This window comes from Ictidomys tridecemlineatus, chromosome 4 (genome assembly GCF_052094955.1).
Source record: "Ictidomys tridecemlineatus isolate mIctTri1 chromosome 4, mIctTri1.hap1, whole genome shotgun sequence".
NCBI classification, from domain to species: Eukaryota; Metazoa; Chordata; class Mammalia; order Rodentia; family Sciuridae; genus Ictidomys; species Ictidomys tridecemlineatus.
In genome coordinates, this window is record NC_135480.1 from 174,275,800 (window position 1) to 174,303,489 (window position 27,690).

A 27,690-nucleotide genomic window follows, 5' to 3' on the forward strand; every position below is an offset into this window, starting at 1 on the left:
CATTTCTTAGTGCTGCATAATACTGCATTGTGTATAGATGCCACATTTTTTTTTATCCATTCATTTATTGAAGGGCATCTAGGTTGGTTCCACAGTCTAGCTATTGTGAATTGTGCCGCTATAATCATTGATATGGCCGTATCCCTATAGTGCGCTCTTTTAAGGTCCTCAGGGAATAGTCCGAGAAGGGCGATAGCTGGGTCAAATGGTGGATCCATTCCCAGCTTTCCCAGGAATCTCCATACTGCTTTCCAAATTGGCCTCACCATTTTGCAGTCCCACCAGCAGTGTACAAGTGTACCCTTTTCCCCACATCCTTACCAACACTTATTGTTGTTTGACTTCATAATGACTGCCAATCTTACTGGAGTGAGATGGTATCTTAGGGTGGTTTTGATTTGCATTTCTCTGATTGCTAGAGATGGTGAGCATTTTTTCATGTACTTATTGATTGATTGTATGTCCTCCTCTGTGAAGTGTCTGTTGAGGTCCTTGGCCCATTTGTTGATTGGGTTATTTGTTATCTTATTGTTTAATTTTTTGAGTTCTTTGTACATTCTGGATATTAGGGCTCTATCTGAGGTGTGAGGGGTAAAAATTTGTTCCCAGGATGTAGGCTCTCTATTTACCTCTTTTATTGTTTCTCTTGCTGAGAAAAAAACTTTTTAGTTTAAGTAAGTCCCATTTGTTTATTCTTGTTATTAACTCTTGGGCTATGGGTGTCCTATTAAGGAATTTGGAGCCCGACCCCACTATATGTAGATCGGAGCCAACTTTTTCTTCTATCAGACCCAGTGTCTCTGATTTGATATCTAGCTCCTTGATCCATTTTGAGTTAACTTTTGTGGATGGTGAGAGAAAGGGATTCAATTTCATTTTGTTGCATATGGATTTCCAATTTTCCCAGCACCATTTGTTGAAGATGCTATCCTTCCTCCATTGCATGTTTTTAGCCCCTTTATCAAATATAAGATAGTTGTAACTTTGTGGATTAGTCTCTGTGTCCTCTATTCTGTACCATTGGTCCACCTGCCTGTTTTGGTACCAGTACCATTCTGTTTTTGTTACTATTGCTTTGTAGTACCGTTTGAACTCTGGTATCGCTATACCTCCAGATTCACACTTCCTGCTTAGAATTGCTTTTGCTATTCTGGGTCATTTGTTTTTCCATATGAATTTCATGATTGCTTTATCTATTTCTACAAAAAATGCCGTTGGGATTTTGATTGGCATCGCATTAAACCTGTAGAGAACTTTGGGTAATATCGCCATTTTGATGATGTTAGTTCTGCCTATCCATGAACAGGATACATTTTTCCATCTTCTGAGATCTTCTCTCTCTCTCTTTAGGGTTCTGTAGTTTTCATTGTATAAATCTTTCACCTCTTTTGTTAGGTTGATTCCCAAGTATCTTATTTTCTTTGAGGATATTGTGAATGGAGTGGTTTTCCTTATTTCCATTTCAGAGGTTTCATTGCTGATATACAGGAATGCCTTCGATTTATGCATGTTGATTTTATATCCTGCCACTTTGCTGAATTCATTTATTAACTCTAGCAGCTTCTTTGTAGACCCTTTTGGGTCTGTTAAGTAGATTATCATGTCATCCGCAAATAGCAATAATTTAATTTCTTCTTTTCCTATTTTTATGCCTTTAATTTCTTTTGTCTGTCTAATTGCTCTGGCTAGTACTTCGAGAACTAAATTGAATAGAAGTGGTGATAGAGGGCATCCCTGTCTTGTTCTAGATTTTAGAGGGAATGCCTTCAATTTTTCTCCATTTAGGATGATGCTAGCCTGAGGATTAGCATATATAGCTTTTACAATGTTGAGGTAAGTTCCTGTTATCCCTAGTTTTTCTAGTGCTTTGAACATAAAGGGATGCTGTACTTTGTCAAATGCTTTTTCTGCATCTATCAAGATGATCATATGGTTCTTATCTTTAAGTCTATTGATGTGGTGAATAGCATTTATTGATTTCCGTATATTGAACCAGCCTTGCATCCCAGGGATGAATCCTACTTGATCATGGTGCACAAGTTTTTTGATATGTTTTTGTATTCGATTCGCCAGAATTTTATTGAGAATTTTTGCATCCAAGTTCATTAGAGATATTGGTCTGTAGTTTTCTTTCTTTGAAGTGTCTTTGTCTGGTTTTGGGATCAGAGTGATGTTGGCCTCATACAATAAATTTGGAAGAGCTCTTTCTTTTTCTATTTCTTGAAATACCTTGAAAAGTATTGGTATTAATTCTTCTTTGAAGGTTTTGTAGAACTCCGCTGTATACCCATCCGGTCCAGGGCTTTTCTTGGTTGGTAGTCTTTTGATGGCTTCTTCTATTTCTTCCTTTGTTATTGGTCTGTTTAAATTGTGTGTGTCTTCCTGTCTCAATCTGGGCAGATCGTATGCCTTAAGAAATTTATCGATATCTTCACTATCTTCTATTTTATTGGAATATAGGGTTTCAAAATACTTTCTAATTATCTTCTGTATTTCTGTAGTGTCTGTTGTGATATTGCCTTTTTCATCCCGTATGTTAGTAATTTGAGTTCTCTCTCTTCTTCTCTTCGTTAGCATGGCTAAGGGCCTGTCTATCTTATTTATTTTTTCAAAGAACCAACTTTTAGTTTTATCAATTTTTTCAATGTTTTTTTTGTTTCAATTTCATTGATTTCTGCTCTAATTTTAATTATTTCTTGTCTTCTACTACATTTGCTGTTGTTTTGCTCTTCCTTTTCTAGGTTTTTGAGGTGTAGTGTGAGTTCATTTATTTGTTGCTTTTTCTTTTTTTGAGGAATGAACTCCAAGCAATGAATTTCCCTCTTAAAACTGCTTTCATTGTGTCCCATAGATTCCAGTATGTTGTGTCTGTATTATCATTTGTCTCTAAGAATTTTTTCATCTCCTCCTTTATGTCTTCTGTAAACCATTGATCATTCAGTAACATATTGTTCATTTTCCATGTGATGTAGGATTTTTCCTTCCTTCTTTTATCATTGATTTCCAATTTCATTCCATTATTATCAGATATGGTGCATGGTATTATCTCCATGCCTTTATATTTACTAAGAGTTGCCTTATGGCATACTATATAGTCTATCTTTGAGTAGGATCCATGTGCTGCTGAGAAGAACGTGTATCCACTTGATGATGGTTGATATATACTATATATGTCGGTTAAGTCTAGGTTATTGATTGTGCTGTTGAGTTCTATAGTTTCTTTATTCAGTTTTTGTCTAGAGTATCTGTTTAATGGCGAGAGCGGTGTGTTGAAGTCACCCATAATTATTGTGTTGTGGTCTATTTGACTCTTGAACTTGAGGAGGGTTTCTTTTATGAACGTTGCAGCTCCATTGTTTGGTGCATACAAATTGATAATTGTTATGTCTTGTTGGTGGATGGTTCCTTTTAACAGTATATAGTGTCCTTCTTTATCCTTCTTGATTAACTTAAGTTTGAAGTTGATTTTATTTGATGTGAGTATGGCCACTCCTGCTTGCTTCCGAGGGCCATGTGAGTGGTATGATTTTTCCCAACCTTTTACCTTCAGCCTGTGTGTGTCTTTTCCTATCATATGAGTCTCCTGAAGGCAGCATATTGTTGGATTTGTTTTTTTGATCCAGGTTACTAGCCTATGTCTCTTGATTGGTGAGTTTAGTCCATTAACATTTAAGGTTACAATTGAGATATGATTTGTACTTCCAGTCATGCTTCTTTATTTATTTATTTTAGTTTGGCTAGTTTTACTTTTTGGTTATTTTCCTCCCCCTTTACTGAGATACCTGCTGCTGTTAGTTTTGGGCACTATTTTTTAATTCCTCTTCTTGCAGTATTTTGTTCAAAATGCTTTGCAGTGCTGGTTTTCTTGCTGAGAATTCTTTTAGCTTTTGTTTCTTGTGAAAGATTTTAATTTCATTGTCAAATCTGAAGCTTAATTTTGCTGGATACAGTATTCTTGGTTGGAATCCATTATTTTTCAGCATTTGAAATACATTGTTCCAGGATATTCTCACTTTCAAAGTCTGTGATAAGAAATTAGTCGTTAACCTAATTGGTTTACCCCTGAATGTAATCTGCCTCCTCTCTCTCGTAGCTTTTAATATACTCTCCTTGTTCTGTACGTTGGCTATCTTCATAATTATATGTCTTGGAGTTGGTCTATTATGGTTTTGAATGTTTGGGGTCCTGTAGGCTTCCAGAATTTGGCAATCCATTCCATCTTTCATCTCTGGGAAGTTTTCTAGAATTATTTCATTTAATGCTGTCCATTCCTTTGGTTTGAATCTCTGTGCCTTCTTCTATCCTGATGACCCTCAAATTTGGTTTTTTTATGACATCCCATATCTCTTGAATAGATTGCTCGTGGGATTTAAGCATCTTTTCCGTGTTGACTATATTCTTTTCAAGTTGATAAACCTTGTCTTCATTATCTGATGTTCTGACTTCTACTTGATCAAGTCTATTTTTAATATTCTTGTTTGAGTTTTTAATTTGGTTTATAGTTTCCTGCAATTCTAGGATTATTGTTTGATTTTTTTTAAGATCTCTATCTCCTGGTAGAGCTTGTTCTTTGCCATTTGAGTTTGTTTGTTTAATTCATTTTCAAAATATACTTTTATTGCTTGGACTTGCTGTCTCATGTCTTCTCTAATATTCCTTTCCATTCGAGTTAGGTATGCCTTGAGTTCTTTCCCTATCCCTGCTTCTGATGTTTCTATGTCTTCCTGTAGAATTAAGTTGTCCTGCATTGTTTGTACTCCTTTTTTCCCTTGTTTTCTCATGTTGTCCACATTACTTCCTGCTCTATTTGATTGCCGTGTTTCTGCTCTCTTCTATAGATTTGTTTTGGTTCTGTATTACTCTGTTGTCTCTCCTTTGTCCCTGCTAACGTGGATTCCGCTGGGAAGGAATTCTGACAGCCGAGCTCCAGTGACGTCACTACTCTGCTATGACAGGCCCCAGGCTCCTTGCCAGGGTGTCCTAATGGGGGGGTATGACTGGACTGTCTCTGTTTGGTTTCAGCTCTCGGTCGCAGCAGGCGGGCGGTCTCCAGCCACCAAGTATCACAGGCAGCGGGCGGGTGATCGATTGCCGGCAGGGGGGGTTGGACTCCAGCCGCCCAGTCGCACGTGCAGCGGGCCGGCTGTCGCAGTGGGCAGGCGATCTCTAGCCACCCAGTCGTGCGGTCAGTAGCCAGCGGGCGGGCGTTCTCCTACCGCCCAGTTACGCGGGCAGTGGGTGAACTGTCGCCAGCGGGCCTGCAGTTTCCAGCCGCCCAGTTGCGAGGGCCTGGCCTCTAGTCCCCTGGTTTCTCCTGCTAGTGTTGGTTTCTCCTGCTAGACCAGATTTCCCCTGAGTGATGGCTCTCGGCAGTTCAAACTGTACTCTGGGCCTGCTGTTTGTTGGGTGTGGAGGGTGGCTATTGGGAACCCCAGCACTCTATTGTTTTGTTCCCGTTGTGGGGGATAGAACTGTACCACTTCCTTCCCCCTCTGAAATCCTGTACTCAGCCCAGGGATCAGTGCGGGCTCATCCGGCAATATTCCACAGAATTGCAGCCACTTTTCTCCCTGCTTGCTAATTAATCGCTTCTCTGCGGCGTCCTGCCTTCTGTAGCCGCAGGGCAGGCCGGGAGAATCAGTCAGCCCAGATCTCCAGGGTCGCACAGTTGGCTACTGGGATCCCCAGCACTCTATCATTTTGATTTTTTCTGCTTGCCCCTCCCCTAGCACTGGCTAGACAGGTTTCATTTTGGCTGCTGATGGGAGGGGGAGTTGAAGGTCAGGTGTCTCTAGTTTTTCCCTAGTCTTTATGCAGGCTCACTCTGATACTCCCTCCCCCGGAAAGCCTAGGAGAGATTTTATGCGAATTCCCCGATGTATGGGGGATGAGCTGAGTGACACACACCTGTTTTATTGTTGCAATCTGTCGGAGAGTGGCGGTGGATATTTCAGCTCTCCAAGATGGTGGCCGCTGATTGCCTTGGTGGAGTTTCCGTTGTGGAGGATAAGGCTGTATCGCTTCCTTCCCCGTCTGAAATCCTGTTCTCAGCCCGGGAGTCAGTGAGGGCTTGGCCGGCAGGATTCCACCGAATCGCAGCCACTTTTCTCCCTGCTTGCTAATTAATCGCTTCTCTGCGGTGCCCCGCCTTCTGTAGCTGCGGGGCAGGCCGCGAGAATCAGTCAGCCCAGATCTCCAGGGTCGAACAGTTGGCTATTGGGACTGGGCCCAGTCTTTCTAAGGACTATGGAAGATATGGTCTCTGTCGCTTCCAGGCTCTGAACCAAATTTTGCATTACTTCAAACCCTTCAAGGAATGCTTCAGAGGAAAGAATGGCACATTTTATGTTGTACACTCCCAGTGTTGCCCACATACCACAGTAGTTACAGTTCTCCTGTGGGGAAACATGGGTGAAATTCCCTCTGTAGAGCACATGTAAAAATAATGATCAGATGGTAAAAGGCTAGAGAAATTGCTACCTAGTGTTTTCTATCCTCTTATACTTTCTCTGAAGCCATATCTCTAATTAATAATTTGTAGCTCTAGTCTCAATGGTTATTAATCACTCCTTCCTTCTACTTACTATCTGCCCTTCCATGAAGAAACAGGTTCTCATCTCTCAACCCCACAGAAGCTTAGCCTCCAGCTCATACTTCAAGTAAAATCACTGCCATTGCCTCTTCCTTTATTCCATTCCCAGTTAGAAGCTTTAAGTATATCCTGGCCCAGCAGTGGGGTTACTAAAAAGAAGGCAGAGATCTTTGTATCAGGAAATTCTTTCCAGGTGGTAATAAGAGAGAAACTTAAGAATTTCTATTCTGAATTAACTCATCTCAAAAAAATATGTCAGAACTGTCTGAGGTGCTAAAAAGAGAGGAGTCAGCATGAATGCACTTCACAGAAGTAGTCTGGACTATCCTCAGAAACAAATGTTCCCTTTTGAGTTACTCGTACCATCTGTGATCTTTTTTTCAGAGCTTTGCCTCCTGGAATTGCATAAGAGGTTAGAATAGGTAATCATAGAGTTATATTTCAATCCAATTTCAAGACTCTGAGTCTGATATCTCTCTGTTTTACTTAGGGCCAGACACCAAATTAATGCAGAACAGTGGGAAATCCATCTTTAAACGAACACATATCGACCATCTCATGAATCTCTTTGTGATCTGGGTAAGTTAAAAGACTTTTTTCCTCTGCTTTTTTTTTCTTTGGTGGTGGTGGTACTGAGGATTGAATATAGAGCCTCACACATGTGCCATCAAGGAACATCTGCAAACCTTTTTATTTTTTATTTTGAGACAGCATTTCACAAAGTTGCCCAAGATGGCATTGAACTTGTAATCTCCTGCCTCAACATCATGAATTGCTGGGATTATAAGTGTTCCCAATTTTCACTCTGTTTACAAATAGATTTCCACAGGAATAGCTAGATTTCCAACTTGTAATTTAGTTGTTTGAAAGTCTCAAGTTTTGAAGCAGAAAAGAACAGAACCAATTTACAAAGGATTCTAGTTTATACTTCTGTTGTGGAGAACAGTGAAAATTTGTTTAATAAGATATTACACTTTGGGCTGGGGTTGTGGCTCAGCGGTAGAGCACTCGCCTAGCCCGTTCCAGGCCCTGGGTTCGATCCTCAGCATCACATAAAAATAAAATAATAAAATAAAGGTATTGTGTCCAATTACAAATAAAAAATAAAATATTTTTTAAAAAGATATTACACTTTGATTAGTAGTACCAAAACACCCTACTTTAGAAATTAAAAAATATTTTTATTTTCTCATAATCAGTTTTACTCATAATCACATTAATAAAGACTCACTGAACTAATAGAACACCTTATTTAAACTGATGATTTTCAAATTCTATTTTCTTAGAAGAGTGCTGCATGGAGAATAGGAGAGGTCAAGTGGGTTTTGTTCTAGCCTCATTTGAAGTTCCTATTTCAAAAAGAGTAGTTTAACATTTATCTGTTTGATAAGATTTCAGTTGGAAAAATAGGGGGTTCTTCTGTTGAGAAATAAAATTATAAAAGCACTCTAAAATATGAAAATCAGCTTCGGTAACAGAAGTTTAAATTAAAGACTATTAATAATTTATGTCCATGCTATCTGATATAGGTTGCCTTTGTTCTTTCTGGATAGAGAACAATTGATTTCTTCACTTAACTTCTTTGCATTACTGAGCAGTTCCAGTGATACCTACACTTAATTTCATGACTTTCTGTTTTCATTTTTATTCTGTTGATAAACTGAACATTTTAAAAATACATTTTCTTTCTGTATACTTCTCATCAATATCTGAATTATAAACTGCCTTTTCTTCTACATTTATTATGAGAAACAGCACAGTTCTTTTCAAAATCCTTTGAGATTTAGTATAAATGGTTTCAGAAAATTAGGACTGTTCATTCAGCTTTGGAACCCGTAGCAATTATCCACTATCTTTCTTTTTATGCCACTGAATGTATAACTTTCAGCAGTTGAACAAAGTTCCATTTTCTGGCTTTTTTTTAAGGTACCCTGGATTGAACCCAGAAAAGCTCTACCACTGAACTACATCCCTAACCTTTTTTTATTTTTTGTGGCAAGGTGTAGCTAAATTGCTGAGATCACTGTAATCCTCGGTCACTGGGATTACAGGTATGCACCACTATGCCCAGCTTCCCAGCTTCTTAATGAGAAAGACAATCATAGTCAAGAATTCAGAAAAGGTGATATAGGCACATATGCTTTTGATAATATTAGGAACATGTAACATTAGCCAATTAGCTAGGTATTTTGGCCTAGGCTCCAACACAGGATGTGTCCCATCTGCCTAAAACAGTTCCAGCTATTTGTATACCTTCTGAAAGGCAGTAGCAGTATTTGACATCTATAGAAGGATTTTTTTTTTTTTTTGGTTGTTGTTGTATAACCGTTTATTGCTTTGTCTCTCCCAGGCGAATGGAGACCCCAGGAGGGCAGAAAAATCTTAGTTCAGAGATCTATACTCAGCTTCCAGATGTCCAGGCAAAGGGTCCAGGGCCACTCTGGTGGCCTGTCCCACCACTCCAGCCTAGAGTTGGCTCTGGGGAGGGGTGAGCATGTAGCTGCTGGTTACAGAGGACTGCCCCTGTATGCAGTGACATGGCAGGCCCCATCTGCAGTTTGCTTGAGTGTGGAGGTGGCTCAGCGAGATGCAGGGTCTCCTGGGTCCAGGACATGCCTGAGTCTTTGGCACCCCAGTGTTGGAGTCTGAGGCCAACAAAGGCACCCGTGGGTCTGGTGGAGTCCAGGTAGGGCTCCAGGTAGGGCTCCAGGTAGGGCTCCGGGTAGGGCTCCAGGCAGGCTCCAGGCAGGCTCCAGGCAGGCTCCAGGCAGGCTCCAGGCAGGCTCCAGGCAGGCTCCAGGCAGGCGGCAAAGGCCATGACATGCGCAGAGTAGTTCTGCTCCTGCACTCAGTGCACCAGGTGCGCCTGTGGGCCTCGTCGGAACACCGCCAAGTCCTCGCCTCCGTGCGTCTCCCCTGACAGGGCTTTTGAAGGATTTTAACTTTCACAATATTTTCACACCATTAATTATAGCCTCACTACATCCATAAGCAATAAGCAAGTTAAGAAGGATTTTCCCCTTTTGACATGTCAATTGAGAAAGAATAAAGTATCATGAAGTTCCACAGAAATATAATGGCAAAGACAGGTTTATGACTCATGAAGTTATCGAGTCATATTTATTGAGAATCTGTTATGTGCTCAGCATGTGCTGGATGTAGTGAGAATTATAAAGGTGTGTAAGAAATGGTTGTAGCCGAGGATGTAGAGCTGGCTGTACCTGACGGCGCGTCTGACATGAAGCTGGGTGGGGTAGAGAGTAGGGGGCGGTAGTCGGGGGTGGTGGGAGAAGGAGGAGGCTGCGAATCACTTATAAATAGCACCCAAGCAAGACCCGAAGCCGAAATTCCAGGAGGGTGAGCGAGTGCTGTGCTTTCATGGGCCTCTCCTTTATGAAGCAAAGTGCGTTAAGGTTGCCATAAAGGACAAACAAGTGAAATACTTTATACATTAGAGTTGTTGGAATAAAAAAAAAAGTGCTGTGAGGCCCAGGCGCTCTGAAAAAACTTTGAAGACACGTGAGGATATTGTAGCCCTGTTTCCTGTTCCTGAAGGAGCGCCCTCAGTACACCACCCCCTCCTGACCTCTAGTTGGGATGAATGGGTTCCAGAGAGCAGAGTGCTCAAGTGCGTGGATACCAATCTGCAGAAACAGCGAGAACTCCAAAAAGCCAATCAGGAGCAGTATGCAGAGAGGAAGATGAGAGGGGCTGCAACAGAAAAATGTTGAAGTGAAAACCAAAAAGAACAAACAGAAAACACCTGGAAATGGAGATGGTGGTAGTACCAGTGAGACACCTCAGCCTCCTCAGAAGAAAAGGGCCCGGGTAGATCCTGCTGTTGAAAATGAAGAAACATTTATGAACAGAGTTGAAGTTAAAGTAAAGATTCCTGAAGAGCTAAAACCATGGCTTGTTGATGACTGGGACTTAATTACCAGACTTAATTAACAGCTCTTTTATCTTCCTGCGAAGAAGAATGTGGATTCTATTCTTGAGGATTATGCAAATTACAAGAAATCTCGAGGAAACACAGATAATAAGGAGTAGCTGTTAATGAAGTTGTGGCAGGAATAAAAGAATACTTCAATGTAATGCTGGGCGCTCAACTGCTCTACAAATCTGAGAGACCACAGTATGCCGAAATCCTTGCAGATCATCCTGATGCACCCATGTCCCAGGTGTATGGAACGCCACATCTACTGAGATTATTTGTAGGAATTGGAGCAATGTTGGCCTATACACCTCTAGATAAGAAGAGCCTTGCTTTATTACTGAATTATCTTCATGATTTCCTCAAGTACCTGGCAAAGAATTCTGCAACTTTGTTTAGTGCCAGCGATTATGAAGTCGATCTTCCTAAATACCATCGGAAAGCAGTGTGAGGAGGTGTACTTCATTCACTTGTGTTTGGATCTCTGTAAACACATTTTTGTTCTTAGTGCTTCTCTTGTACAAATGATGTACTTTGAAGATGTTAGTGTGTAACAAAATTGATGTTTCTTTTCTGTTTGAATTTAAACAGAGAAAATAAAAGGGGTTACTGCTCCTTTTTTCCTTTCTTTCTTTTAATTTCAATTTCAAAGTTTCTACTAGTGTATTCAATGATGGACAACAGAGAGACATGCTGTAAAGTGTTTGCCTAGTTGACAAAGCTGCTTTTGAATGCTGGTGGTTCTATTCCTTTGACACTACGCACTTTTATAATATGTGTTAATGCTGTATGACAAAATGATCTGATTCCTAGTGCCAAAGGTTCAATTCAGTGTATATAACTGAACACACTCATCCATTTGTGCTCCTTTTTTTTTTTTTAATGGTGCTTAAAGTAAAGAGCCCATCCTTCGAAAGTCATCCATATTGTTCCTTAGGCATTATATCTTTTCTCAAATTGTTGAAGAATGGTGGCTTGTTTCATGGTTTTTGTATTTGTGTCTTACTCACATTTTAACATGATAGATACAATGCATTGTGTAGCTACAGTTTTCTGGAAAAGTCAAATCTTTTAGGAATTGTTTTTCAAAACTTCAATAAATTTTTTCTTTAAATTTCAAAAAAAAAGAAAAAAGAAAGAAATGGCTGTAGCCCTCAAGTTTAGAATCCATTGTGGGGAAGGTCTCAATATCAATATGTGCCAGTTGCTTTACATGTATCATTTTATTCAGTAATCACATCTATTCAACAGACATAACTCTTCATCATCAATGTTCTTTCTGCTATACTTGTTGTTTCCTTGGGGAGACAGAATTAAAACATAAGGCAAATACTGTTTAACATGGCAGATTAACATGTAAAGAAATTATGAAACTAAAAGGGAGATCCTAAAGGTTTCCAGGGAGGAAAAAAGGTCATACACAAAGATTAGGAATCAGAATAACATTTGACCACCTCAACAGCAAAGAGCAGAAGATAGCTATTAATGCTTACAAAAGTCTTCCAGGAAATTATTTGCAATTTTTAAGTCTAAATCCAGTGAAACTATCAGTGAAATTGAAGTGTAAATAAATATCCATATATTTTTATTTTCTCATAATCAATTTTACTCATGATCACTTTAATAAAGACTCACTTTGAACTAACAGAACACTTTATTTAAACTGATGATTTTCAAATTCTATTTTCTTAGAAGAGTGCTGCATGGAGAATAGGAGAGGTCAAGTAAGTTTTGACAAATACAAAAAAAAAAAATTTACTCATCAAATATCCTTTGTCAGCAAACTTCAAGAATGTATACTCAAGCCAGGTGTGGTGGTATACACCTGTAATCCCAGCAACTTAGAAGGCTAAGGCAGGACAATCACAAGTTTGAGGACAGCATAAGCAACTTAGTGAGGCCCTAAGCAACTTAGTGAGACCTGTATTAAAATAAAAAAGGAAAAGACTTGGGATATAACTCAATGGTAAAGTATCCAACAGACACAATACCTTTATTTTATATATTTATTTTCTGGTGCTGAGGATCAATCTCTACTCAAGCTAAACAGAAGATAAGACAGAAGTATAAACCAAGAAGGAAGCAGCTAAGGAAGCCAGGAAGCATGGCCGTAGTGGAAGGAAGCCCCAGGATGGGGGCCAAACAGCAGGCCTAGAAAACAACTATTAAGATCAGGGTAGGCTTGGAGAGGGATCTGTGTAGGTGTCTTCAGAGGAACAGGGTCTCTGCTCAGGCTCTCAGCTAGTAACTGCTGCAAAGGCCCTGCATTTGTGAGGTCCTTCATAAGGATCTTTCCTTCAGGAAGCATGGGATGTTTTCTGGGGTAGTGAGTTCACTTCAAGGCATCTAGTTGAAGAAGGATGTGAAGACTTCCCATTCAAGTTAAATAAAATGACTGTAAAGAAATACAAATGGAAAATAAATACCTAACATTTGGGACACAGAATGAAGACCTATCAGCAGACCCGAGATGATTTTGGCATGCAAATAGATTATAAAGCAGAGTAAGGGATGCTTCCATAGAAATACATTCTTCTTGGTAGCACTTAAGAGTGGCTCCAAGCTGGAATCAGCAGGAATAGAGAGCAGTGTGGGATTCGGGGCAATAATTAGAGTAATTAATTTTAAAACTGTCAATAAAACAACATGAGCAACAGCCAGGTGTGGTGGTGCATACATTCAATCCCAGTGGCTTGGGAGACATAAATTCAAGGCCAGCCTCAGCAAATTAGCAAGGCCCTAAGCAACTTAGTGAGACCCTGTATCAAAATAAAAAACAAAAGGGTCAGGGATATGGCTTAGTGGTAAAGTGCCCCTGGGTTCAATCTCCAGTACAAAAAACAAAAAACAAAACATGGGCAACAGTTGTACCTTCCTACCATCTATATAAACAAATATATTTGCCTTCTAGTCCTAAAATAGAAAACTGTTTTTAAAAGAAATTTAACAACCTACCTGAAGAGGGCTAGAGATTTTGTTTTTTGTTTGTTTTTAGTTATAGATAGACACAATACCTTTATTTTATATATTTATTTTCTGGTGCTGAGGATCAAACCCAGTGCTTCACACATGTTAGGCATGTGCTCTACCACTGAGCTGCAGCCCCAGCCCTTGTTTTTGTTTTTTTATGTCTGGTGCTACTGGAGATCTCAGGGCCCTGCATGTGCTAGGCAATTGCTTGTATCCCTGAGCCACATCCCAAGGACTACGGCTTCTAGTGTGTTAATACTTCAGAGTAAAACCCACTTAATTTTAAATCAGGGAGGTTCAAATGTGCCTAAAAGTTCCCTGTGTACCTAGGAACAATATGTTCTATCTTCCTATTAATAGTTCTCCATTCAGGAGAATGCCCTACTAGGGAGACAAAATTTACCAAAGAAAGCAAAACCTACACCAGAAACCTATAAGGATCAAACTATTTTTTTAATTATTTATCTTTATTTATTTATTTTTATGTGGTGCTGAGGATTAAACCCAGCGCCTCACACGAGCTAGGCAAGCGCTGTACCACTGAGCCACAATCCCAGCCCCCAAACTATGAACTTTTGTTCATATTTTTAAGTGGACTGGAGGAACCTGGTAGCACAAAAAGAAGAATAAGGGTCCAATAACTGACCCTGGAATAAACAGATTATAATTCAAGGAGAACTTTCAAAAAATTTTTTGGACTATTTTTAGAAAGAAGCAGCAGTTGCATACAAGAAATAATAAGTTGCTTGGAGAAAAAAGGAAGATTAAAAGAAAAGAAATTGGGGGACTTGGAAGATGGTGGCGAAGGGAGTGCATCACCCCCGTGTGCCGCGTCACTGTGCGGCAGAATGACGAGTTGAAACAGCTGAAGGCTGTCTTGTTGGGAATTTCCAGTGAAATTGAGGTGCTCCAGAATCTAGTGGAGGGATTTTCATCGTGGGAGGATCGGCTGCGGGGGCTCGGTCGCGGGCGATTTCTCCGCACGGAGGGTCGCATTGCTTGTTCGGCGGATCGCCCTGCGACTGGAGTCTGTGGCGAGTGCTGGGAAGCGGCGAGGTGTTGGCGCGGGGGTGCAGCGCTGCGGATTCTGTGGGCTCCTGCCAGCGGTACAATGGCTATGTTCAGTGCACTGGCCCGGTGGCCTGCCAGCATGGTGGACATGTCGCACTGAGGCAGACACGTCACACTGGTTGGAGTGGGGGTGGAGCAGAGCCGCCGCCTGCATCCAGAAAAGGCCCAGCGACCCGCCGGAGTGGCAGTCAGGTAGCCCCATTTGGAGTGGGGGCCGAGCAGAGCTGCCGCCGGAACCCGCAAGGTAGGCAGATCTGCGACCCACTGGCGGAACAGGCCTAGAGGCCGGCCAGTGGGGTAGACACGTCACACCAATTGGAGTAGGGGCCGAGCAGAGCCGCCGCCTGCATCCGGATCAGGCCCAACGACCCGAGGGTGTGGTAGTCACGTCACCACAATCGGAGTGGGGGCAGAGTAGAGCCACCACCCCCGCTCACAGGGTGGGCAGACTTGCGACCAACCAGCAGAGCAGGCCTAGCGGCCTGCCAGCGTGGTAAACAGATCACCCCAATTGGAGGAGGAGCACAGCCTCTACCCGCCCTGCAAGGGAGATTTTTCAACTATACAAGAGCAATATAAATAAATAGGGGGAAAATTTCAAAAACACAACAGTTTCACCAAGCAGAAAGAAACGCGAGCAGTATGAAAAGACAAGGAACGAAAGGACCACAAGCAATGCAAGTCAACTCAACTTTAGAAGAGGTAATAGCTGCAACAGATGGAATGTCAGATAAAGAATTCAGGATATACATGCTTCGGATGATCTGGAGTCTCAAGGAAGACATGAGACAGCAAAATCAGACAATGAAAGATCACTTTGACAAGGAATTACATAAACAAATCCAGGAAGCAAAAGATCAATTATACAGGGAGATAGAGGTAATAAAAAACAAACAAATAGAAATCCTAGAAATGCAGGAAGCAATAAACCAACTTAAAAACTCAATTGAGAATACTACCAGCAGAGTAGATCACTTAGAGGATAGAACATCAGACAATGAAGACAAATTATTTCAACTTGAAAAGAACATAGGCAGCTCAGCAAGACTGTTAAGAAACCATGAGCAGAACATCCAAGAAATATGGGACAACATAAAGAGACCAAACTTAAGAGTCATTGGGTTACAGGAAGGCATAGAGGTCCATACCAAAGGAATAAACAATCTATTCAATGAAATAATAAGAGAAAACTTCCCAGACTTGAAGTATGAGACAGGATCCCAAATCCTAGAAGCCTACAGGACGCCGAATGTGCAAAATCATAAGAGATCCACACCTAGACACATTATAATGAAGATGCCCAACATACAGAATAAGGAGAGAATTTTAAAAGCTACAAGAGAAAGGAAGCAGATTACATTTAGGGGTAAACCAATCAGGATAACAGCTGATCTTTCAACAAAGACTCTGAAAGCTAGAAGAGCCTGGAATAACATATTTCAAACACTGAAAGAAAATGGGTTCCAACCAAGAATCATGTATCTGGCGAAATTAAGCTTCAGGATGGAAGATGAAATTAAAACCTTCCATGATAAACAAAAGTTAAAAGAATTTGCAGCTAGAAAACCATCTCTTCAAAAAATCCTTGGCAAAACATTACAGGAAGAGGAAATGGAAAATAACAATGAAAACCAACAGTGGGAGGTAGGACAGTAAAGGGGGAAAAGTAATCAAAGAGGAAAACAAATCAGGTTTAGTAACATTAATAAACAAATATGGCTGGAAGAACAAAACATATCTCAATAATAACCCTAAATGTTAATGGCTTAAACTCACCAATTAAGAGACACAGGCTAGTTGAATGGATTACAAAACAAGACCCAACAATATCCTGCCTACAGGAGATGCATTTGATAGGAAAAGATATACATAGACTGAAGGTGAAAGGTTGGGAAAAATCATGTCACTCATATGGACTGCGGAAACAAGCAGGAGTGTCCATACTCGTATCAAATAAAATAGATTTCAAGCCAAAGTTAATCAAAAGGGATAAAGAGGGACACTACATACTGCTCAAGGGAACCATACACCAACAAGACATAACAATCATAAATATATATGCCCCAAACAATGGTGCAGCTATGATCATCAAGCAAACTCTTCTCAAGTTCAAGAGTCTAATAGACCACCATACAATAATCATGGGATACTTCAACACACCTCTCTCACCACTGGACAGATCTTCCAAACAAAAGTTGAATAAGGAAACTATAGAACTCAATAACACAATTAACAACCTAGACTTAATTGACATATATAGAATATACCACCCAACATCAAGCACTTACACTTTTTTCTCAGCAGCACATGGATCCTTCTCAAAAATAGATCATATATTATGTCACAGGGCAACTCTTAGACAATATAAAGGAGTAGAGATAATACCATGCATCTTATCTGATCATAATGAAATGAAACTGAAAATCAATGATAAAAGAAGGAAGGAAAAATCATGCATCACTTGGAGAATGAACAATAGGTTACTGAATGATCAATGGGTTTTAGAAGACATCAAGGAGGAAATTAAAAAATTCTTAGAGTTAAGTGAAAACACAGACACAACATATCAGAATCTATGGGACACATTGAAAGCAGTTCTAAGAGGAAAATTCATTGCTTGGAGTTCATTCCTTAAAAAAAGAAAAAAACAACAAATAAATGATCTCGTACTTCATCTCAAAATCCTAGAAAAAGAAGAGCAAAACAACAGCAAAAGAAGTAGAAGGCAAGAAATAATTAAAATCAGAGCTGAAATTAATGAAATCGAAACAAAAGAAACAATTGAAAAAATTGACAAAACTAAAAGTTGGTTCTTTGAAAAAATAAATAAAATCGACAGACCCTTAGCCATGCTAACGAAGAGAAGAAGAGAGAGAACTCAAATTACTAGCATATGGAATGAAAAAGGCAATATCACAACAGACACTTCAGAAGTACAGAAGATAATCAGAAATTATTTTGAATCCTTATACTCCAATAAAATAGAAGATAGTGAAGGCATCGATAAATTTCTTAAGTCATATGATCTGCCCAGATCGAGTCAGGAGGATATAGACAACCTAAACAGACCAATAACAATTGAGGAAATAGAAGAAACCATCAAAAGACTACCAACTAAGAAAAGCCCAGGACCGGATGGGTATACAGCAGAGTTTTACAAAATCTTTAAAGAGGAACTAACACCAATACTTTACAAGCTATTTCAGGAAATAGAAAAAGAGAGAGAACTTCCAAATTCATTCTATGAGGCCAACATCACCCTGATGCCTAAACCAGACAAAGACACTTCAAAGAAAGAAAACTACAGACCAATATCTCTAATGAACCTAGATGCAAAAATCCTCAATAAAATTCTGGTGAATTGGATTCAAAAACATATCAAAAAAATAGTACACCATGATCAAGTAGAATTCATCCCTGGGATGCAAGGCTGGTTCAATATATGGAAATCAATAAATGTTATTCACCACATCAATAGACTTAAAAATAAGAACCATATGATCATCTCGATATATGCAGAAAAAGCATTCGATAAAGTACAGCATCCCTTTATCTTCAAAACTCTAGAAAAATTAAGGATAACTGGAACATACCTCAACATTGTAAAAGCAATCTATGCTAAGCCACAGGCTAGCATCATTCTGAATGGAGAAAAATTGAAGGCATTCCCTCTAAAATCTGGAACAAGACAGGGATGCCCCCTATCACCACTTCTATTAAATATAGTCCTTGAAACACTGGCCGGAGCAATTAGACAGATGAAAGAAATCAAAGGCATAAAAATAGGAAAATAAGAACTTAAATTATCACTATTTGCAGATGACATGATTCTATACCTAGAAGACCCAAAAGGGTCTACAAAGAAATTATTTGAGCTAATAAATGAATTCAGCAAAGTGGCAGGATATAAAATCAACACGCATAAATCAAAGGCATCCCTGTATATCAGCGACAAATCCTCTGAAATGGAAATGAGGACAACTACTCCATTCACAATATCCTCAAAAAAAAAATAAAATACTTGGGAATCACCTAACAAAAGAGGTGAAAGACTTATACAATGGAAACTACAGAACCCTAAAGAGAGATATAGAAGAAGATCTTAGAAGTTGGAAAAATATACCCTGTTCATGGATAGGCAGAACTAACATCATCAAAATGGCGATATTACCAAAAGTTCTCTAAGTTCAATGCAATGTCAATCAAAATCCCAACGGCATTTCTTGTAGAAATAGATAAAGCAATCATGAAATTCATATGGAAAAATAAAAGACCCAGAATAGCAAAAACAATGCTAAGCAGGAAGTGTGAATCAGGTGGTATAGCAATACCAGACTTCAAACTATACTACAGAGCAATAGTAATAAAAAAAGCATGGTACTGGTACCAAAATAGGCAGGTGGACCAATGGTACAGAATAGAGGACACAGTAACCAATCCACAAAACTACAACTATCTTATATTTGATAAAGGGGCTAAAAGCATGCAATGGAGGAAGGATAGCATCTTCAACAAATGGTGCTGGGAAAACTGGAAATCCATTTGCATCAAAATGAAACTGAATCCCTTTCTCTCGCCATGCACAAAAGTTAACTCAAAATGGATCAAGGAGCTTGATATCAAATCAGAGACACAGCGTCTGATAGAAGAAAAAGTCGGCTATGATCTACATACTGTGGGGTCGGGCTCCAAATTCCTCAATAGGACACCCATAGCGCAAGAGTTAATAACTAGAATCAACAAATGGGACTTACTCAAACTAAAAAGTTTTTTCTCAGCAAAAGAAACAATAAGAGAGGTAAACAGGGAGCCTACATCCTGGGAATAAATCTTTACTCCTCACACTTCAGCCCTAATATCCAGAGTATACAAAGAACTCAAAAAATTAGACAATAAGATAACAAATAACCCAATCAACAAATGGGCCAAGGACCTGAACAGACACTTCTCAGAGGAGGATATACAATCAATCAATAAGTACTTGAAAAAATGCTCACCATCGATAGCAGTCAGAGAAATGCAAATCAAAACCACCCTAAGATACCATCTCACTCCAGTAAGATTGGCAGCCATTATGAAGTCAAACAACATCAAGTGCTGGTGAGGATGTGGGGAAAAGGGTACACTTGTTCATTGTTGGTGGGACTACAAATTGGTGCAGCCAATTTGGAAAGCAGTATGGAGATTTCTTGGAAAGCTGGGAATGGAACCACCATTTGACCCAGCTATTCCCCTTCTCGGTCTATTCCCTAAAGACCTAAAAAGAGCATGCTACAGGGACACTGCTACATCGATGTTCATAGCAGCACAATTCATGATAGCAAGATTGTGGAACCAACCTAGATGCCCTTCAATAGATGAATGGATTAAAAAAAATGTGGCATTTATACACAATGGAGTATTACTCTGCATTAAAAAATGACAAAATCATAGAATTTGGAGGGAAATGGATGGCATTAGAGCAGATTATGCTAAGTGAAGCTAGCCAATCCCTAAAACACAAATGCCAAATGTCTTCTTTGATATAAGGGGAGTAACTAAGGACAGAGTAGGGACGAAGAGCATGAGAAGAAGATTAACATTAAACAGGGATGAGAGGTGGGAGGGAAAGGGAGAGAGAAGGGAAAGTGCATGGAAATGGAAGGTGATCCTCAGGGTTATACAAAATTACATGCAAGAGGAAGTGTGGGGTAAGGGAAGAATAATACAAGTGGAAGAAATGATTTACAGTAGAGGGGGTAGAGAGAGAAGAGGGGAGGGGAGGGGAGAGGAGCAGGGATAGTAGAGGATAGGAAAGGCAGCAGAATACAACAGACACTAGAAAGGCAATGTGTAAATCAATGGAAGTGTAACTGATGTGATTCAGCAATCTGTATACGGGGTAAAAATGGGAATTCATAACCCACTTGAATCAAACTGTGAAATATGATATATCAAGAACTATGTAATGTTTTGAACGACTCAACAATAAAAAAAAAGAAAAAAAAAGAAATTATAAAAAGGAATTTTAGAAAGTAAAAACAAGACTATTAATGTTAAAAAGCCAGAAAACATGCTAAAATTGAGCCAGGAAACTCCCCTGAACCATAAAACAAAGAGACAAAGAGATAGAAAATATGAGAGGATTTGTTTGTTTTAACAGAGGACTAAACAGAAGAGTTGGGCAAGGAGGAGTCCCTCATATGTTTTCATAGGGATAAGAAATAAGATGGTGACAAAAAGAGGGGGATGAGGCAGGGGGGGAGAAAGAGAGAGAGAGAGAGAGAGAGAGAGAGAGAGAGAGAGAGAGAGAGAGAGAGAGAGAGAGAGAGAGGAGAGAGAGAACCAGATTGGCATGGGACTTCTCATGCAACACTGGGTCCTAGAAACCAGTAGGGTACATTCCTTCACAGTTCCTAGTGAAAATGACTTTGACTTAGATATTTGACATATGTGTGTGTGTGTGTGTGTGTGTGTGTGTATCCAATTAAACAACAAATCAAGTGAGAGAGCAAACTTGTTCCTGCCATAGGATGCTTACCCTTGCTGGCAATGTCTGCCCTCAAATCTGCATGGCTTGCATCTTTTCCAGCATTTCAGAGAAGCCTTCTGGGCACATGGGTTCATTGACTATTTATATACTTTAATGTATGTTTGAAATTTTTCACAATAAAAGGGTTTTTTAAAAAAAAATCTCAGTTTCTAAGAATGGTCCCAGTCAGACCTGTTTCTATTTCAACCTGCCTTGCTATTCTTATCTTCAAAGATTTTCTCATCAGTGGTACACAGATAGGACCTCTGATCATCTACCAATGGGTTTCCTTGAACTATCTAAACCTGTGACCAGAATCACCAATTTGAAGACCACTGGGTAGACTTAGAGGTCATTCACATAATATCATGCATATCTTCTCTATAGGCATGTGAGCATACAGTACTGGTGAGATATAAAGTGTTATGTATAAGCACAGTAAAACATTTGGCAGTAGCTTAAAAAGTCAAACATTAATTTTTTTGTAGGATTTACTAACTCCACTCCAAGTTATTTCCAAAGGAAATGAAAGCTTATGTCTTCGAAAAGATTATTCAGAAGTGTTCACTGCAGCTTTATTTGTAATAGCCAAAAACTGGAAACAACCCCAATGTTCCATAAAAGGCAAATTAGTACACAAATTGTGCATTAGCTATACAAAATAATACTATTCAGCAATATAAATGAACCATTGATAGATGCAAAAATATAGATGAATCCCAAAATCATTTTGCTGAGTGAAAAGAAGTCAGACCAATAAAAAGAGTGCCATGCTAATATGATTCCATTTACATGAAATTCTTAAAAAAGAAAACTGAGCTGGGTGTTGTGGCACATGCCTGTAATCCCAGTGACTTGAGAGACTGAGGCAGAAGAATCACAAGTTGAGGCCAGACTTTGCAAATTAGTAATGCCCTAAGCAACTTGGTGAGCCCTTGCCTCAAAAAGTAAAAAGGGCTAGAAATGTAGCTCAGTGGTAAAGAGCCCCTTGAATCAATACCCAGTACCTGCCCTCCCACCGGGGGAAAAAAAAAAAAAAGAACCAAACTGATCTAAAGTTGTATGGGGATCAGAGGAAGAGAAGAGTGGGAAGGAAGAATTATAAAAGGGCACAGGAAACTAGCCAGTATTTTGTTACCTTGAGTAGGGTAAAGGTTTCATAGGCATATGTGTATATATGTGTGTGTGTGTGTGTGTATACATTATGTACATATATACTTATGTACCTATATATCAAGTTGTATTCTTTAAGTATGTATAAATTTAGGGGGATAGTGACTAGAAGGGGGACATACAGTGGGTTCTGGATGCTAGAAATGTCATCTGATTGTTAGTTTAATTAGTGTGATGACTTTGGGAAAATTTATCAACTTACATGTTTGTGATTTCTTTTTATGGAGGGATACTACAACAAAACTACATCCCTAGCCCTTTTTTTGTTTTGTTTTTTTTGAAACAAGGTCTCACTGAGTTTCTGAGGCTGGCCTTGAACTTGGGAGCCTCCTACCTCAACCTCCCAAGTAGCGGGGATTACAGGCATGCACCACTGTGCCCAATTATATGATTTTTGCATGTGTGTTCATGTTCATTAACAATTAAATGTCAAATAATTTTAAATAAAGGGCATGAGCTGGGCATGTTGGCACATGTCTGTAATCCCAGCAACTCAGGGTATTCGGGCAGCTGAGGCAGGAAGATCACAAGTTCAAGTTCTAGGCTAGCCTAGACAACTTAGCAAGATCCTGTCTCAAAATTAAAAGATAAAAAGGCCTGGGGATGTAGCTCAGTGGTAGAACACCCAAGTTCAATTCTCAGTGCTGTCCCCCCCAAAAAAAAAAAGTCTTGAGGGATTTTTTTCTCATTAAACTTTGTTTTAATGGATCTCAAAATTCTGTGATACATTTTTAGTCAAATTGTTTCCATTAAAAAGTATTGATTTTAAATGAAAATAACTTAAAACTGACACACTCACAAAAAAAAGATCCACAAAACATTCTTCTTTAAAAGAAGTCAAATTATCATTGTTTTCAGATGATATGATCCCATACTTAGAAGATCCAAAAATCTCATCAAAAGACTGCTAGAGCTAATAAACAAATTCAGCAAACTAGCCAGTTACAAAATCGACATGCAAATTAATAGCTTTTCCATATATCAACAATGAATCTGCTCAGAAAGGAGTCAGGAAAATAATTCCATTCAAAATAGCTTTCTTTTACTTCAAAAATAAAATAAAATACCTAAAAATAAATCTAAAGAAGGAGGTGGAAAACCTCCACAATCAAAACTATAGAACATTGAAGAAAGAAATTAAGTAGTACTTGACATAATTTATTTTCAAAACCCCAAGGATGGTTCATGTTGGACTTTCTTTTCTGTCCTGTGTACTAATGCCTGGGGCCTATGAACTATAGATCTTCCTTGTCCTATAAGGAAAGAGACATTTTACTGAAAGATAAGGCTCCATAAGTTTGAACTGAAGCAGCATATACCTTGGATGAAATGTTCATTTAATTCATCTCTTTTATTTTCTTTTGTTATATAGATTTTCCTGATTTTAGGCATCATGTGTATTATCCTAGCAATCGGGCATGGTATTTGGGAGACCAAGAAAGGCTACCACTTCCAGATTTTTATGCCATGGGAAAGTTATATCTCTTCTTCAGTTATCTCTGCCATGTTCACTTTCTGGTCCTACTTCATTATTCTCAACACCATGGTGCCCATTTCTCTTTATGTAAGGTAGGTGTCTTTGATCATTTGGGGTTATAGGGAAAGGGGTTGACTTCATACTTCCTGCTTAATTCTCCAACTAGAGCATGAACTTATAGAAAGAATATACTACATGCTATTTACTCTTTACTTTCCACATGCATGGTATATAAAACATTCTGAGAGATATATGGAGAGTACATAAATGCCTTCCATGTCTAGAATACTGAGCTAGATACTACATGGTCTGTACAAAAAGAAAACCATCTCTGCCCTCAAATAAACTGCAAGTGACTAAAAAAGAAACAATTTGAAACAAGAAATGAAATGAAACAATTTGAAAAAAGACACAAATTTTGTGATGCTGAAGCCAGGCCAGGCAGCGTCTATTACCAATGAGATAGGATCTAAACATTCATTCATATGTCAGTCACTCAGTACTCAAGAGTATATTTTCCCCGGGCTGGGGATGTGGCTCAAGCGGTAGCGGGCTCGCCTGGTATGCGTGCGGCCCAGGTTCGATCCTCAGCACCACATACCAACAAAGATGTTGTGTCCGCCGAGAACTAAAAAAATAAATATTAAAAAAAAAAATTCTCTCTCTCTCTCTCCTCTCTCACTCTCTCTTTAAAAAAAAATTTTTTTTTTAAAGAGTATATTTTCCCATAGAAACAAGATGGCAAATGGTAGATAGGTCTGGTTATAATCTAAGTTCAGTCCCTAAAAGTTGGAGAAGAGGAAGGGTGTTTCCTCCCCCCCCCCTTTTTTTTCTTTTAATAGTTTTTTAGTTCCTAATAGACCTTTATTTTATTTATTGGTACGTGGTGCTGAGACTTGAACTCAAGGCTTCACACATGCTAGGCAAACACTCTACCACTGAGCCACAACCCCAGCCCTCCTCCCCTTTTTTAAAAAAAAATACATATTTATTTTTTTTAGTTGTAGTTGGACATAATACCTTTGTTACATTCATTTCTTTTTATGTGGCCCTGAGGATCGAACCCAAGGCCCCACACATGCTAGGTGAGCACTTTACTACAACTGAGCCACAATCCCAGCCCTTCTTCCCTTTTTTAATAAGCACCTTGGACAAAAATTTGAAATAGATGAAACAAGTCTTCACCATACTTTGGTATTACTTTTCTGAGTTAAGCATTCCTTTGCACATACAGAGACCCAAATGTGTTTTAGTTTTCTTCTTTCCTAAGGCCGTCAGTATGACATCCCAGCCTCCAAAAGCATTGCCTTGTTTAATAAATATTTATTGAACACCTACTATGTGCCAAGCAATATACTAGGTATTAGAGCTAGAAACATGAATAAGGAGCCATCCCTTTCCCTAGAGCTTGCAGTGTAGCCATGGAAACACACACATAAATAAAAAATTATGGTATAATATGAAAAAAATGATGGAACTGAAATATTTAAGTGCTATAGGCGCCTTGAGAAGGAATAGATAAATTCTATCTGTAGAGGTGAGGAAGGTTTTCAGAAAAGGTATTAATCAAACTGATATTTGGAAAAACAGATAAAGAACATTGCAAGCAGAAAGTTCAGCATGTACAAAAGGTGTAGAGGTTTTTAAAAGCTAAACTAAGGTATTGATTGATAATTTCAAGTCAGATCCAGAAAAGCCTTAAATTCCAGATCAAAGAGTTTGAATTTTATCCTAAAAGCAGTAAGGAACCAGCCAAGATTTTTCTAATGAAAGAAAGAATGTGATTAAATGTTCGGGTTTAGAAAGACTGATGTGGCTGGTAAAAGCCTAGAAGGGGTCAAGTATGACTCCAAGCATGAGGATCATCAATAGAGTCACCCATGAGAATTTGAATAATTCTTTCTTCAGCTCAAAGAAAAAGACTCAGGCTTTTCAATGCTGCTGTTTCAGACAGGGGTCACTGACAAATCAGTTTAACATACATTAAGTATAAATGATGACAAGAAGGAGGTCCCTTAAAAATCTTCATAGTTTTAAAATGAAAATGTTATTGACCATAAAATATCTATAATGCATGTTATTTGCAGCAGAAGAGCAAATGTGACAAAGGCAACATGGAAATTGATAGAAACAGAGAGGCCATTAGGGAAAAGGCATCCCACAGGCAGGCTGACTGCCTAGGAATTTTTCAGGTCAGCCCATAAGCCATTTCTGGTTTTCACAGCTTCTTCTCTTCTTCTGAAACAATGAAACTCTGAGTATGACAGGTTTCTCTCTCTTCTCCACAATATAGCAGAATTAATCTTTTAATTAGGTCAACTTAGCCTTTTATAAGTCAAATAATATTCCAAAAGTTAAAAAATTTGTGACTTTTCCTGGATGCATTTTAGAAAAAGTGAAAGGGGAGTGCAACTCAGACAAGTTAATCAGGTATATCTGGATCTAGGTGGTAAAGCCTTTCATGGTGATAGTCAAGGTCAGTTTTTTTTTAATATTTATTTTTTAGTTGTAGGTGGATACAGTATCTTTATTTTATTTTTATGTGGTGCTGAGGATTGAACCCAGTGCCTCACACATGCTAGACGAGCACTCTACCATTGAGCAGCCACCCCAGCCCTCAAGGTCAGTTTTGATGTGCTGCTTGCTAAGAAAGTTCCTTCAGGAGAGCAGGTTCCTAGAGAAGATGCTCTGATTTTCAGATGCTGGCTCCTGACATGCCATGGGACCAGTAAGAAGAAACCAAGATAATGTATTTGTCATGCTCTGACCAAGACCTTTCTTTTCTTGCTTTCTCCTTAGTGTTGAAATAATAAGACTAGGCAACAGTTTTTATATCAATTGGGATCGGAATATGTTTTATCAACCAAAGAACACCCCAGCACAGGCGCGTACTACCACACTAAATGAGGAGCTTGGCCAGGTCAAATATTTGTTCTCTGATAAAACAGGGACATTGACTCAGAACATCATGATTTTCAACAAGTGTTCTATCAATGGAAAGGTCTATGGTACGTATGCCTTGCTGCTTTCCTGAGTCCTAGAAAAATTCTGCTTTGCTAGTTTAAGAGTAAACTAGTTTTACTGACCATAAAAAAAATTAAGACCCTTATTCCAGAGGGATCCTATACTACACCCAGGAGGAAGAAAGGCCACAACTGAGTAGCCAGGAAGAATCTGAACAGACAGACCTTGCTAGGTTTCCCCACTCAAATCTATTGCCATTAGTTCAGATCCTTAATTATTTATCCAGGGTCTTCCATTTTTTATCTGAGAGTGTCTTTATCATATAAAACTATTATCAAATAAATGTGTCATGTTTTTCTCCCATGGTGGGGGAAAAAGAGTAAACTAGCTTTAAATCTATGAGCTTCTGAAATTCACATTTACCTACTATTCTCATAGTCCTTTCTATTCACTAAGCAAAAAACACCCAGCCCACTCAGTTCCAACCAAAAAGTGCAAATTTAGTACCTTGTAGATGGAGTCCATTGTGTGGACACTGAGAATACCAAAATGTGCGAGACTTACTCTCTGTCCTCAAGGAATTTACAATGTACTGAGGAAAAACAATATACTCAGTTCATTGGCTATTAAATCAGGTGGGTGTTGGTTAATGGCTACAAATTTTCAGTGAGATAGAAAGAATAAGTTTTTGAGATCTACTAGAGAGCACAATGACTACAATTGGCAATAGTATATTGTATATTTCAAAATTTCTAAAAGAATATATTTCAAATATTATTACATGGGAAGTGATAATTAATTTGACATGTTAATTAACTTGACAATCATTTCACAGTGTATACATATATGAAAGCATCACATTTTATCCATAAATATACCTAAATAATTGTCAATTAAAAATAACCATAAGGGCTGGGGATGTGGCTCAAGCTGTAGCGCGCTCGCCTAGCATGCGTGCGGCCCGGGTTCGATCCTCAGCAGCACCACATACCAACAAA

At 39.0% G+C, this 27,690-nt stretch overlaps 1 protein-coding gene and 1 pseudogene across 1 annotated transcript in view; both read left to right on the plus strand.

Annotated features, from left to right (window-relative positions):
* Nucleotides 1–27,690, plus strand: part of LOC101957720 (phospholipid-transporting ATPase FetA) — a 151,132-nt gene that overhangs the window by 88,270 nt on the left and 35,172 nt on the right. Inside the window, exons 12-14 of the mRNA XM_078044974.1 lie at nt 7,083–7,171; nt 23,624–23,820; nt 26,528–26,736. Coding sequence (XP_077901100.1) covers nt 7,083–7,171; nt 23,624–23,820; nt 26,528–26,736 — 495 coding nt within the window. The remainder of the gene's footprint in view (nt 1–7,082; nt 7,172–23,623; nt 23,821–26,527; nt 26,737–27,690) is intronic.
* Nucleotides 10,058–11,044, plus strand: LOC144377304 (mortality factor 4-like protein 1 pseudogene; annotated as a pseudogene).